The 14,881-nt window shown below is 34.8% G+C and overlaps 1 protein-coding gene across 1 annotated transcript in view; it reads left to right on the forward strand.

The window, feature by feature from the left end:
* The window catches only part of LMBRD1 (LMBR1 domain containing 1), a 203,214-nt gene that overhangs the window by 72,645 nt on the left and 115,688 nt on the right, over window positions 1–14,881 (forward strand). Inside the window, exon 7 of the mRNA XM_036767004.1 lies at window positions 2,690–2,763. Coding sequence (XP_036622899.1) covers window positions 2,690–2,763 — 74 coding nt within the window. The remainder of the gene's footprint in view (window positions 1–2,689; window positions 2,764–14,881) is intronic.

Raw genomic sequence — 14,881 nt, forward strand, 5'->3', positions numbered from 1 at the left:
CTCCAACTTATTTTGCAGACAAGAAACTGAGGCAAACAGGGTTAAGTGACTTGCTCAGGGTCACATAGCTAATAAGCATCTGAGGCCAGATTTGAGCTCAGGAAGAGATGAGTCTTCCCAAGTCCAGGCCTGATACTCATCCACTACACCACCTAGCTGCCCTCCAGTTTAGTAGCCCCTTTTTCTTTTTGAGTTTGACATCACTGCTTTAAAGTAATTTTCTACTGTCATACTTGTGAAGCCTTGAGATTTTTTCATGTATTAGGGTAGTAATAGAATTGGGAAGGGGTTGGTTTTTATAATATAAGCCCTGTTATAGTACTGAATCCTTAGTACTGCATTAAAATGCATTTCAGTAAATTAAGTACTAGAATTGATTGATTTATTCATCAGACATTTAAGTGCCTGATGTATGCAGAGAACTGTGGTAAATTTGGGGAGTTGTATAATGTTGAAATAAGATAGGTCCCTACTAAAGTCTAATAAATTCTGGTAGCTATTGAGTACTGCCCTGTAGCTATGATCTTCTGTAACATTAATGCCATGTTTTGTTTTACTTAAAATTGATAGTTATTAGTAAATGTCTGTTGTAAAATTACCAGGAGAATCATAAAATTTTTAAGATGAAAATGAATTCATCAGACGCAAGGTTATATTTCTCAACATACTTGAAAGATAATGTAGCCTTTACTTCAGTGTTCTCATGGACAGCAATCTCACATCCTCATGAGGCAGTGAATTTTATCTTTGAAGAGTTGTAATTGTTCAAATATCACTTCTTTTGTTGAACAGAAATGTTCTACCTGTAACTTTTACTCATGAATTCAACTTTTTTTTTTTCTCATGGAAGAACTTTGAATAAGTTTGTTCTTTACTGTGTGAAAACTCTTGATGTTTGAATATAAATCCTGTGCCTCTTCAAGATTTGTACTCTTTGTAAACATTGCCATTTTCCTTCAGTAATTTCTCATAAGACATGGGTTTCCAGATGTTTAATCTGATTCCCTTTTGAATAAAAATGTAAGTGGTATCTCAGAATAATTTGAGACTATTTAGAGGATTGGGGATTGAAATGAATTGTTACAGTCCCACCTTTGGGTCAAGAAACTGCATGACAAAGCGATAGAAAAGTGGCTTTAAAGATTTGGGTTCAAGTTCTACACCTGATGCATGCTGAATGCTGACTTTGTGACCCTTAGGTAAGTCATTTCATCACTTAGCACCATAGGCAACTTGTTAAGACTCTAAGTTGCAGAGAAGTTACTGATTTTGGGCTGATAGAGGGAGTTTCCTTAGCTGAGAGTACCTATAGCAATGAAATCACAGGTCCAGTCTCTGTTCCATGAAAGTTTGTGTGTTTTCATTTTGCCTGGACCTGTGGTTTCATTCAAATAGGGAACATCTGTGGAACTGTCTTCACCAAAGCATACTGGGTACCTACTCTTTAGTCTTAGTGTTTTGGGGTGTTGAAATTGAAGTCAAGTCTTTTTGACTTTGAGGTTGCCTCTCTCTCCAGTATGCTGTGATACCTGTGCTTTAAAACAAAAGGTTTAAATGCATAATTCTTCAAATCCTTCAACTATAATTATTTGCAAACATTTTAGTTTGTTACATCAGTTACATTTTTGTGCAGGGCTTAAAAAAATAAATATCCCTTGAATCTTGGAAAGAATATGTTGTTGAAATTATTTCTGAAATAAAGCTCTGTATCAGGTAATCTTTCTCTATTAATTACTTTTTTTAAAAAAATGAGGTATACTCCTCAGAAAATAATTTTGTCCTTTTACAGTTGGAGTACCTATAAAACAGTACAGTTTAAAAACACTTTAAAACAGTTCAAAATACACTTCCAAAAACAAGACTAATCCCCAGCCTCCTCATATTATCATAGGATAATAGATTTGGAGCTGGAAGGGACCTTAGAGGTCATCTAGTCCAGTGCTCTTATTTTATAGATGGAGAAACTAAGGTCCAGGGAAGTTAATGACTTAACTAAAGTAAGAGGTAGAGTTAGGATTTTAACTCAGATCTTCGGATTCTACGTCTACTGTTCTTTCCAGAGTACTAAATCTTACTTTTGATATATGTTTGAAATAATTTGCAGAATAACAGTACTCAAACTACAGACATGTTTATGGAGGAAATAGGAGAATTGATACCAAGATTATCTGTTTTACATTTTGATTTAGCACCTCTGTTTATATTTTTGTCATTAAGAGGAACTTTGGTGTAGGATGTTGAAAGTAGGGGAGCACTTTCCTTCAATGTCTTATCTTCTCACCTTCCATTTCAATTCCATAAACATCAGGCAAGATTGTAATTTGTTTAAATTTCAGTATTTTATTTAGTACCAGCTATATGGAAGGTATTTTGGAGTTAGCTCAAGGTGGGGTTGTGGGGTTGTGGGGGCATGATATAAAGGTGAAGACAAATTCCTTTCTACCAGGGATTTCCAGTCTGTAAAAGGTAGATTAAAAATGACTTCTACAAAAGAATTTGTAAGTATTAGGTTTTCTCATCAAATATTTATATTTGCATTGTCTTAGTAAGTTAGTAATAGAGTGCCAAATAGATTATATATCATTTATTTTATCCTTTATATATTATGTAAAAATATAATTGAAGAATTGTAAGTAAATATTTGTGCCTTATGTGAATTTTCACCAGTCTTTTTTTTTCCTACTTACAGATGGGTTAGCTGCCTTGTCATTCTCCATCAGTACTCTGACCTTGATTGGAATGCTGGCAGCTATCACATACACAGTAAGTGTCACTGATTTGTCTTCTGATTCCCAAAACCTATTCTACTATTTTATTTAAGTCGTTTGTGTATTTGTACAATTTCTTGAAATTTATATTTTCATGTCATCCTGTAAACCTTACATATTGAACAATACTAAATACTCATGCTATTAAGGCAAAAGAAAATCCTTAAACCAAACTTGAGCAAAGAGTTTTTTGATCATTATAATTTTAGCATCTTTTTTCATATTTTCTAATGATCATCTCATGAATGATCATAAGATTATACATTGAGAGCTAGAAAAGACCCGCCAAATTAAGTCATCTTTAGGGCATTTACAAATGGAACAATTAACTGAAGAAAAATCGAAAAGATCTGCAATGACTTTTATAATAAAATGTTCTCACCATCCAGGACAGTGAGTTATGCTGTTATATTTTCCTTCTTTATTCTCTCTGTTCCCTTTGAAATGTAGAACTTCTGAGGAACCAAATTTAAGTCCTCTAACCCATTTCCGTTTGTGCATTTGTTGCTCTCAGCCTGTCCTCTTTTACTCTTTGTGTAATTGTTTTATTTGGTCTGATTTTGGTGCTACTTTCTGTTATGCTTTAACTTCTAGAAATGTCAGTTCATAAAGGAAGCAACAACCTAAAGTAGAAGTCACACTTTTTATCTTGACTCATGGGGATCATTTCCTTGGCACAATCAGTTTCTACACTGAAGGCTATTATTATATCCTGTAATATAATCTACGTTAGTATCACCCTGAGCGCTCTTTGGGAATATAACTCTTGTATATTCATATTCTTTGTCTCCAGGCTTATATTGATAGGTAAACTCGAATTCAGCTAGTTTATAAGTAGAATATGGAGTCCTTTCTTGGTCATGTTACTGGAAAAAATTCCAAGATTAAACATTTCTCTAATGCACATTGCGAGAGAGAGCTATTAGCTTTAAATTTTTTTTTTCTGAAACTTAAATAATTTATAGAACTAAAATTTTGTTCTTGTCTCATTTAAAAAAGAGACCAGTGCTTACAAAAGAAAAATTTACAGTATTCTTCCAATATAGCTTTCTCTCAGCAAAAAAAAAAAAATAAAGAATTTTTTGTAAAATAAGACTAGTTGAATAATTTTGTTATTTTTAATCATTCAAACATCCTGATACGTTATTAAAGATTTTGAACAAAGGTATCATTATTTCACTTGTTTCTTCAGGTGTTTAGATGGGTCAGTTTTATTCCTAACAGAAGAATTTGCCATTTGATACATATATATATATATATATATATATATATATATATATACACATATGTATGTGTGTGTGTCTATGTGTGTGTATATATATGTATATAGATATGGTTAATTTATTTTTCTCAGAATAATGTGGGAGGCAGCAAGTCATAAATGAAAAAAAATACATGGTACTCAAGTCAGAAGTCCTAGGTTTTCATCTTGACACTATAACTTGTGGGTGGACATGTTGCAACTTTGTGATTTAATTTCTTACTGTCTAAAGGGCAATAATCCCTTCCTACTTGTGTTCCTCTCACAGGACTCTCCCATCTCCTAACTCTGCATTTTCACTGGCTGTCCCCCATGCTTGGAATTTTCTTCCCTTTTATTTCTGCCTTCTGGCTTCAATTTCCTTTTTTGAGGCCCAGCTGAAATCCTTTTGCAAGAAGCCTTTCCCAGTCTCCGTTAATGCCAAATGTCTGACCTCTTTTGATTATCTCCATTTATCCTGTCTATATCTTTTTTTGTACATAGTTTTTTTGTTGTTGTTGTTGTTGTTGTTGCATGTTGTCTCCCTCATTAGGTTGTAAATTTCTTGAGGAAGTGATTGCTTTTTTATTTCTTTGTATCCTCAGTGCTTACCTCAGTGCCCATATTTAATGCTTAATAAATATTTGTTGACTTCTTGATTTGGGTTTTTTATGACAGTAAAATTATCTATATATGGAAACATGTGGAATATTCCAGAGTGCCCTGTGATTTGTCAGATTGTATTCCTAGAAAAGTCATTTTAAGTCAAAATGATTTAAATTGAATCTGCCTTTCCCCCTTGCAATGGTAAGAAGGATGGGGCTTATTTTCCTGTTTTCTCTTTTGGAATGCCTTGCCTTTCAAATGTAATGGCAAGCCAAGTGGGACTTTTTGCTGTTTTTTGTTTGAGTGCTTCTCAGCATTGAGTAATCAAGTGCCTTTGTTTCAACTGGGAGTCTTTCATTGAATCAGGAGTCTTTGATGACCTGCTTAAGAAACAAGAAAGCTACAGGCCCCAGGCTTCACATCTTTTTGCTAAGTAGGCTCTGATACCCAAGGGCCCTGAACAAGGTATATGAGCTCACTGGAAGAATATCTTGTGATTTGACCAGATGAGACTCTGGGTAGCTGTCAAGAGGTCCCTGGCATTGAAAACCCAGATGTTGATGCTTTTCTCTCTCTCTGGTAACTGTATGCATTGTTATACTTAGATAGTTAGTGGCCTGTGTTTATTTGCTCTGTTTATATGATGTATGCTTGTAATTTCTGTTTGAATTTGCTCTGAAGTTCAGGGTGCTGGCTTTTTCCCCTGAACTAAATGAATGATGTATGTGTGTTTAATTAAAGTGAGATTGTCAACCCCTTAAAATTGCTTTCCTTAGAAGAGCAGATCAAAGAACCTGTGCTAGCAGCTCTCCTGCGTGCTCTTGTTGTCAGCCTTGCACAACCACAGCAGCTGCTAGCAACATTGTTACACCCCCCCAAAAACCCCAAATATAATAGGGCATGAAGTTCCTAACTCATTGGTCTTAATCAGTTGGTTGTTCTGTTTTGAAACTTAAGTTTCCTTGAAGATCATAAGACATGGACAGCTGAAAGGTTATTCTCATTTATAGTGATCATCTTATGTGTTTATATTCTTTTGTGGTTTATAGAATGCAATATGTTCGATTCAATAATCATTTATTAAACATGTGTTATTAAGCTGGAGGGATGTGCTTTATGTGATATGATAACAACGTTGTTCAGAATTTGGTATTTTAGGATCTTCATAATGATTCAGTAATCCAAATTTTTAAAATTTTAGGTTGTGCCCATATGACTAATTCGCTTAGCACTTAGTCTGTAGCCCTCATTTTAGCAAACGTTTATATAGTGACACTAGAACATTTATCCAGAGAACCAGATTGCTATATCTTCTGTGGTCACGTTAGCCGTACTTAGCTGCAAACCCAGAAGTAAATATGGAACCTCTCTGAACAGTGAGCAGAATAACCATCATTAAATCATTGCATTCGGCTTCAAAGGAGTGGTATGGATCTACCCTTAAGTTCTTTGTTTTATGGCATAAAACAAGGCAGCAGTTTAAAAATAACTGTGACAGTAGAAAGAGAAAAAAATTATAAAAGCATAGTAATTTGGGGGTGTTAATTTAGTAGTGAAAAAACTAGCCTTATGTACTGTAGTTGTCTTGACCGTTAAAAGGCAGTACAGTAATTAATGTTTTCAGTAATGTCCCTGATTCATCAAAAGGTAAAGTTATATTCAGTATAACTTATTTGAGAATATGCAGCAATGTATAAAGATCTGGCCTTGGAGTAAGGTAGACCTTAATTACTGACTATGTAATGAAGACCTTACTTATTGACTGTGTGATTTGGGCAAGTCACTTAATCCCTTAGTATCCCCAAGGTAACTAGTTAAGACCCTAAATTGCATAGCATCTGTCATAGATGCTCTGCATTTGCTCACCTGGAGTTCACCATAACAATGCAATCTCAAGTTGTTGACCCAAGGTAAAGAAGGAGAAGTAATATAGGGCTTGTAAAATGTTAACATCTGCATCATCATATATGATCTTCTTGTCAACACTGAATATCAGCGTATCTATTATTTTCATTTTACAGATTAGAAAATCCAGTCATTAAGTAGTTAAATGATTTAGTCACAGAGTTGTGACTGGAACCCATATCTTCTCACTAAAACCACCAGTATTCCTTATGTGTGGGATGAAAGACCCTCACCAATTAAATTTATAATAAGGAGCCATCTCAGGGTGGGAACAGAAATAAATTTTATTCAGTTTTCGAGAATTGGGCGTCTTCTGTTAGCACCAAGCAGAACCAGCAAAGAAGGTGCTTTACAAGGGGCAAAGCACCCATAATTATATCTAACGAAAGAGAATTCCTGCCCACCTCTGACCCTTCTCATTATTGGCTGGGAGGTGGGCTTACAATCTGAGCATGAAAGCTATACAAAGAATGGGGAAATTGAGGCACGGAAATTCCAATTCCCATTCCCTTAGTTAATGATTACAACTGAGGTGATGTCTTTAAATCTAAAGAAGGAGAATAAGATAAGGGGTGGAGGAGACCCTCTCCATTCTCTTACAGTACTTTTACAGTAAAGGAAAGAAGGTCACAGTGACCCTATCCTTACTGAGCAAATCTTTAAAGCAGAACCAGAAGAAAGAACAAAAAGTTTCAGGGCAAACTTTCCCAGAGGCTGAGCCATCAGACTCTCATGGCCTCAGAATTTTTCCACTTCCCTATTTCTTGATTTTCAAACATTTCTTAGTGTATATATGTATATATTTATACATATTTATACATATCTTCTCTGTGAAGTCTTCACATTTTATTTACCTCACACAGTCATATCATTAGCTGTCTCAGATTTCCCTCTGTTTTCATATGACTTCTGAAAATGATTTTCAGCTTGGGCCATTTTGGTTTCTATACAGACTTGTAGGTAGAATTTATTCTCTTCTTTCTTTAGCTTAACAGAAGATTTTAAAAGACCCCATAGTTAATCTTTCCCTACCAGAGCAGTTTTTCTTAGAAAAGTCTGCAGTATCCCACATAGAATGATTGATACCTCAAGTCTTACCACACTCCAATCCATTCTCCAAACAGCTGTCAGTGATTTTCCTAAAGCATGGGGCTGACCATGTCATTCCTCTATTTTCCTGTTACCTGTAGGATAAAATACAAATTCCTTTTTTTTTTCCTTCTGTATTTAAAGCCCTTTGTAACTTGGCCCCAATCTACTTCTCTAGCCTTATTACAGTTTACTTTCCTTTTTGTTTTGTACTCTGCAGTCCGGACACACTGGCCTTCTTACTGTTACACACGATCCTCTCTGTCCTAAATCTGTGCCTTTGCTTAGGCTGTTTCTCCATACTTGGAATACATTCCCTCCTCACTTCATCTTCAAGGCTTTGTTTCCTTCAAGGCTCAATTCATTCTACATTAAGCCTTTCTTGATACCACCCCTGCCTCAGCTTCCATTGCCACCTCCCTGAAACAAAACTTTTATTATTTTGCTTGTGCCTACATAAGCTCAGCTAAAATCCTTTTGCAAGAAGCCTTTCCCAGTCTCCGTTAATGCCAAGTGTCTGACCTCTATTGATTATCTCCATTTATCCTGTCTATATCTTTTTTTGTACGTAGTTTTTTTTTTGTTGTTGTTGCATGTTGTCTCCCTCATTAGGTTGTAAATTTCTTGAGGGAAGTGACTGCTTTTTTATTTCTTTGTATCCTCAGTGCTTACCTCAGTGCCCATATTTAATGCTTAATAAATATTTGTTGACTTCTTGATTTGGGCTTTTTATGACAGTAAAATTATCTATATATGGAAACATGTGGAATATTCCAGAGTGCCCTGTGATTTGTCAGATTGTATTCCTAGAAAAGTCATTTTAAGTCAAAATGATTTAAATTGAATCTGCCTTTCCCCCTTGCAATGGTAAGAAGGATGGGGCTTATTTTACTGTTTTCTCTTTTGGAATACTAAGGTAATCAAGTACCTTTGAGTCTTGCCTTTCAAAGGTAATGGCAAACCAAGTGGGACTTTTTGCTACATATATACATGGTGTCTCCCCAATAAAATGTAAGTCTCTTAAGAAAGAGAATTACTTTTTGTTTTTGTATCTTCGGTTCCTATCTGTGTCTGGCCCATAATAGGTGCTTAAGAAATGCTTGTTAATTGGTCATTCACACTGATGGTAAGGAAGAGATTGTGTCTTTATGTCATATATATATAATCGTAATCATAATCTATATATAATGTATATATAATCATAATCAGTAATTGGTTATTTGATTTTTTTGCCAATAGCAGATTAAATGCATATAATTTTGAATACCTCATTTCCTCTGCTGTACTGTAAATTCCATGAATCAAGGATCATATTATATTTATCTTTGCACCCCACAGTGTTTTGTATATAAATACGTTGAACTCTAAAAATGTTTCAGAATAAGTGCCAGTTTTCATTAGACAAGCGAGTTTTTTGACTAGGAGTATCGCTAGCCCAAAGAAATTACAGGTGCAGCCCAAAAACCCATGGGACTTGTTGAGTAAAGGAATTCAGTTTAGCAATCATTCATTAAGCACAATGTGCAAAGCACTGGAATGAAAAAAATTAAAACAGTGCTAGGCAGCTAACTACACTGTGAGCAATAGGAAGAAAATGCTAGTGTTAGGGGGAGGAAGAGGTATATAAATTAAGCTATCTGAAGTAATTTAATTAGTAGCAAGTTGACCTATACCATTTATACCCCTGAGGGCATTTTTTTTAAAACACCATATTATGTAATTGTTAATAATTGTTCATAATCATACATTTGATGTATACTAAAAAAAAAAAATTAAGTTCTGTGTACCTGAACCGAAGCCGAAGTATAATAAATTTAGTTACTTCCAGGAGATGGGGAGGTTCAGTTATCTGGAAAGTTCACATCTGCAAACTTGTATTGTTAAAGTATAATATGTTACTTTGTTACGTGTTTTTTACTTAAGGCTATAACCTGAACAAAGAGAAACCAGAAGTTGCTGGTAATGACATTTTGTGTTTATATAATCTACATATATGTGTGTGTACATGTGTATATAAACATATAAGTACACATACATACATATGTGTATCAACTCCCTACTTTAGTACCATTAAGCACTAAAACAAATAACGAGCTAGTTCATTCTATATAGGATATTAGAATTACCTGCGGAAGAAAATTACTTTTAGTTCTTTATTATCATAGTTAAATTAAGTAATTTTTTTTAAAAAATTGTCTTTTAAAAGACTCCTTATGTAAAATTTAGTAGCATATGCTTTTTTGACAGTGTATAAAACTAGCATTTGATATGTCTTGATCCAGTACTTTGGACTTCATTTATAATTCTTCAGAGCCTGTGACAGCCATGCAACCATACAAGTAGCATATTGGCATAAAATGTACCACTGAGAGGGCAGTGAGGAAGCACGGTGTGAGTGTGAGCAGATCGTTCATATAAGAAATAACGACAGCTAAACAAATATGAAGAAGAGCCGTAAGTCCATCATCAAGGATCAAGAAAGAAAATGGGCTAATCACATATGGAGAGTGAGGAATAGGAGCCAGACATCCTGAGTGTTCCACTGATATCTTTGGAATGTTAGGAGAAAGCAAGGGATTCAGGGTGGCTGAGTGCCTTTGCAAATGAGGAAATGGACTGGAGTCGTGCAAGATGGGCTCATTGAAGATAGGTTCATTGAAGGGAATATACAGATCATTGAGGTCACATTCATATGAGTATTTTGATTTAGTGGTATTGGGAAATTACTTATTTTTGGTCTACTTTGTAAACCATCTGGAATCTACTGAGTTGTATGTGAAAATTCAAACAGATAAATTTCATAGATGGTATTGGACCCTCTATTTTCTAAGTTCTGGATGTTGTGTAGCCCCTTGAAATTGATGATCCAAAATTATGTTAGTCATTGATACATGGTAGAAACAGCAGAATTGAAGGCCTTTGACTTTGCTGCCCCCAAATGGAAAAAATGCCATTAAGGTCAATTGTGAAATGTACTTTACTGCTAATGGAATGTCGGGTTCCTTAGTGACAATAAATATCTTATTTAGTTCTTCTCCAAAAACATGCTTAGTAGTGAAGACATAAAATGGAGTCTAGAGATTTACAGTTTGTTACTCAACTCCAATCACAATCCTCCAGCATACATCTTGTAATATATTATAATCAATATTTTCCCTTTTTATGTACAAGAAAAGTGAATGAATAGAAGCATTTAGTCCCAAAATTGGTTCAATATTTTATTCTTGGGAATTTCAATGTTAATAATAAATATATGTACTTAGAAATTTTGCACAACAGTATTACCAGGTTGAAGGGATATTCTAAAGCCAAATTATTTTAATCTCATTAAAAGTTTTTGGAGACATGTAGGATAGTTTTTATAAAGTTATGGGCCTTTATTTTCTGAAGTTATTGAAAATATTTTAAGTTTAGCTTTTATTATGCCCTGTAATGAATCTCTAAGCCTTGGCAGATTCAACTGGATGTCCCATTGAATTTTCCTTTTTGTGCTTTATTAGGATTCTTATTGGGAATGTAAATCCAATGAACAGATGGCTCATCCTATCACATTTTAGACAGGGACTTCATTGCAAATACTTTTCTACCCTGATAATTTACTTCCTATCCTGTTAATCTCAAGATTTTAAGGAAAATCTTTAAGGAAATCTTTATCACCTTCCACTCCCACTCTGCATTAGATGCCAAGTAAGACTCCTGAATTAGATGATATCTAGAAGCCTTTCTGGTTCTATAATATATGCATGCATGCATACATACATACATACACACAGACACATAAACAGATACATATATATGTGTACACACACATGATCTTAATGGGTACATGCTAAAGGTGAGGAAATTTTCTTTAGAATAAAAATGAAAAAGGGGCATGGTTATTAAATGGGAAAATTTCCACAAATTAAACAAATGTTCTCTATCACATGCAGAACAATATGCTATACTCTGGTGATAACACAACATTTAGATAACCACATTTGCAGTGCTCAAAGAGTTTATAGTCTAATAAGTTCTTGTACCTTCATTCCTACTTCTAAGAAAGGTGTTCTGTTCTGTGCCAAGAGAATGAGAGCACTGAAAGTTGACACTCATCTAAATTGACTTGTTCTAGATTTAACTTCACCTTTGTTATGAGAATTTTGTAATGTACATCTGAGAATTTTTGTTAGTTAAGATTTCTAAATCTCTTATAAACATTTCATATCTTTAATATAATTTGTTCTGAAGTAAGTTTGAATTGTGATTTTCCTAAACAAGCTAAAAATCATTTAGGTTAATTCCTGCAAATGAATTGATTGGTGTGATTGCAAACTAACCTTCATTATATTCCCCTTCCTCCACCCCCAGTGTCTGTATATGAATGGTTTATTTTCTTATCTAATATTTTTTTGGCTTAAGATAAATTAGTTCCTTTCATTGCCTTTCTTATTTTACACAAACCTGGTCTAAGAATTTATAAATTTGTTAACCTGACTTTGTATTGTTCCAGACATTTTAACAGCATCACTTACTCTAGACCTTTGGGTTAAATTCATTCCCCTCCCCTTCTCCACTTGATAGCTATAAAATACTATTGTTAAAATAGGCTTCAAAGGTTATAAAAATTTTCTGGAAAAACCTGTACAAGAATAAAATAAGATATGAAAGTATGAAAGATTCTGTTCTATTTTGGCTGAAGGAGTACCCCACACTGATCATGTATCTTTGAAAGAATCAAAAATTTTATTTCAGTATTCAAAACTGTTATTTCATCACTGTGGGTACTTTGTTCTCTATGGCACCTGTGATTTAGTACATGGCTTTTAAGACTTTCTGTAGTCTAAAACTGAAACACTCTAAATTCAGCCTGAATATGTCTCTTTAGCTCAGCCCTGCACACATATGGCCCACCAAAGGATGTTGGGTGACCCATGAAAAATGCAGAAGACAAAGAAAGTAAAGATGTAATGAGTGCTTTGTCTATGCCCTGTGTAAGCTGCCTTCCTCTAGTCACTCTTGTGCCCATCATGTAACTTGGTGGATAAATGGCCACCGTGTACTCTCTCCTGTTTGTCATGTGACCCACGCCAACCAACTATCCTCAGCCTGTCTCTAGTCTGAGCGGAGCAAGAGTTATATCTTTTCACTGTGTTTTCAGTTGTTACTAAATACAAACAGTAAGAAAACCTGAAAAATGTATTAAAACTTGTACTGCTTAGCAAAGTAATTTTTTTTAACATTAATGTGATTTCATGATAAAAATCTTAAGTAATAAGTTAGATTGATATTAATTGAAATTTCCCTTTTTAAAATATGGTTTATTTACAAAATAGTTTAATCATTAATTATACCTTTACTTGGAAAGTGAGCCACTAAAAGCCTATCTCTGGCCTGAAGAAGTTTAGCCTATTTAAATTTTGGCCCCTGCTGCCAAGTTGTAAAAGTCTGCTCTAGCTTAACTTCAGTTGGGTGACAGTCAGCAAGCATTTATTAAATATTCACTACATGCCATACTATTCTTTGAATACTAATAGGATAGTGAAACAGTCCGTAACAGAAAAGTGAGAAAGATAGGAGCTTATACTCCACTGGCTGACATAAAATTTACTTCTGGGTCACTACTAAAACCTTTTAGATCTTTTAGTCTCCCCTGCTGATTCTTTATTCATGCCATGCCTGTTAATCATAGGTGTTTCCCAAGACTCTGTTTTGGACCCTCCTCTCTTTTTCCTCATTAGATTGTGAGCTCCCTGAGGGCAAAAATGGTTTTTGCCTTTTTTTGTATCTCCAGTATTTATTACAGTGTTTTATATACAGTGAGCACTTAATAAACGTTTATAGGTCTGTTGACTTTCTCTCTATACCACAGGTTCTTAACCTGAGGGTCACAAACTTTTAAGAAATATGTATTTTGAAAACTTTTTCACTATAATTGGTTTTCTAATCCTATGTATTTTATGCATTTAAATACTTTTATTTTAGAAGGGGCCCATAGACTTCACCAGTCTGCCAAAGCATCTGTCACATGAGTGTTCAAGAAACTCTGCTGTATACTATCTAACTTGGTAATCTCATCAGGTCTCCTAGGTTCATTAGTGATCTCTATGTAGATGATTCTCAGATCTATATATCTAGCCTTGGTCTGTCTCCTCAGCTACAGTCCCGTATCACAAACTGCCTTTCAGATATCATAAACTGGATTTTCTATAGATATCAGAAATTCAACATTTCTAAAATAGAATTGATTATCTTCCCTTCACTCCCTTTCTTAATGTCCCAATTATTTTAGAGGATACTTCTCCCTGTGCCTAGAGCATAGAATTTGGTATCTGGAAGACCTTAGTCCCAGTCCTGCCTTGGACATTTATTAGCTAGTAAGACCTTGGGCAAGTCATTTAACCTCAGTCTGCTTCAGTTTTCTCATCTGTAAAATGAGGATAATAATAGCACCTACCTTCCAGGGGTGTTATGGAATTGAATGGGAAATGTAAAAACATTAAAGCTCTCTGTAAATGGTAGCTGTTATTATTGTCAGCTCTGACTTTGCAACCTCGGTGTCATCTCTTACCCACGTATCCAGTCAGTCCATTGCTAAATATTGTCATTTCTGCCTGTACAACATTCCTTATTTAGGTCCCTTTCTCTTCCCTCACACAACCACAACTCAAATTTGGTCTTTGATCATTTCTATTCTGTTCTGTTGCAACAGTCTTCTAGTTGGGATCCCTTTCTCAAGTTTCTTCTTGGTACAATCCATCTTCCACTCAGCTGCCAAAGTGATTTTCCTATATCATGAGTCTTACCATGTTGCTCAGTAAATTTCGATGACTCCCTGTTATCTCCAGGATCAAATATAAATTTCTGTGGTTTTTAAAGTTCTTCACAACCTTGACTCTTTTTAATTTTTCCAGTCATTGTACAGTTTACTTCTGTCTGTGAACTCTATAAGCCTTTGTCTTTAAATTAGCCATACCTCATACCAGTAACGCTCTTCCTCAAATTCTACCTCTTAGTTTTCCTAGCTTCTTTCAGGATTCCTCTCTAATCAGATCTTCTGCAGGAGACTATTCCCAGTTCCTTTCCCTACGCTGCTTTCCTCTCTGCAATTACCTTTTCCATTTACTCTGTATATATCGTGTAATTTCCTATTTATGCACATATCTATCTCCCATTAGAATGGGAGATAGATATTTTTACCTTTTTTGCCTTTTTTTGTATCCCTAGTTCTTAGCGCAGTGACACACAGTAAAGACAATAAATTCCATTTGATTGAGGGGTGGAGCCAAGATGG

The sequence above is a fragment of the Trichosurus vulpecula genome, chromosome 7, assembly GCF_011100635.1.
Source record: "Trichosurus vulpecula isolate mTriVul1 chromosome 7, mTriVul1.pri, whole genome shotgun sequence".
NCBI lineage: Eukaryota > Metazoa > Chordata > Mammalia > Diprotodontia > Phalangeridae > Trichosurus > Trichosurus vulpecula.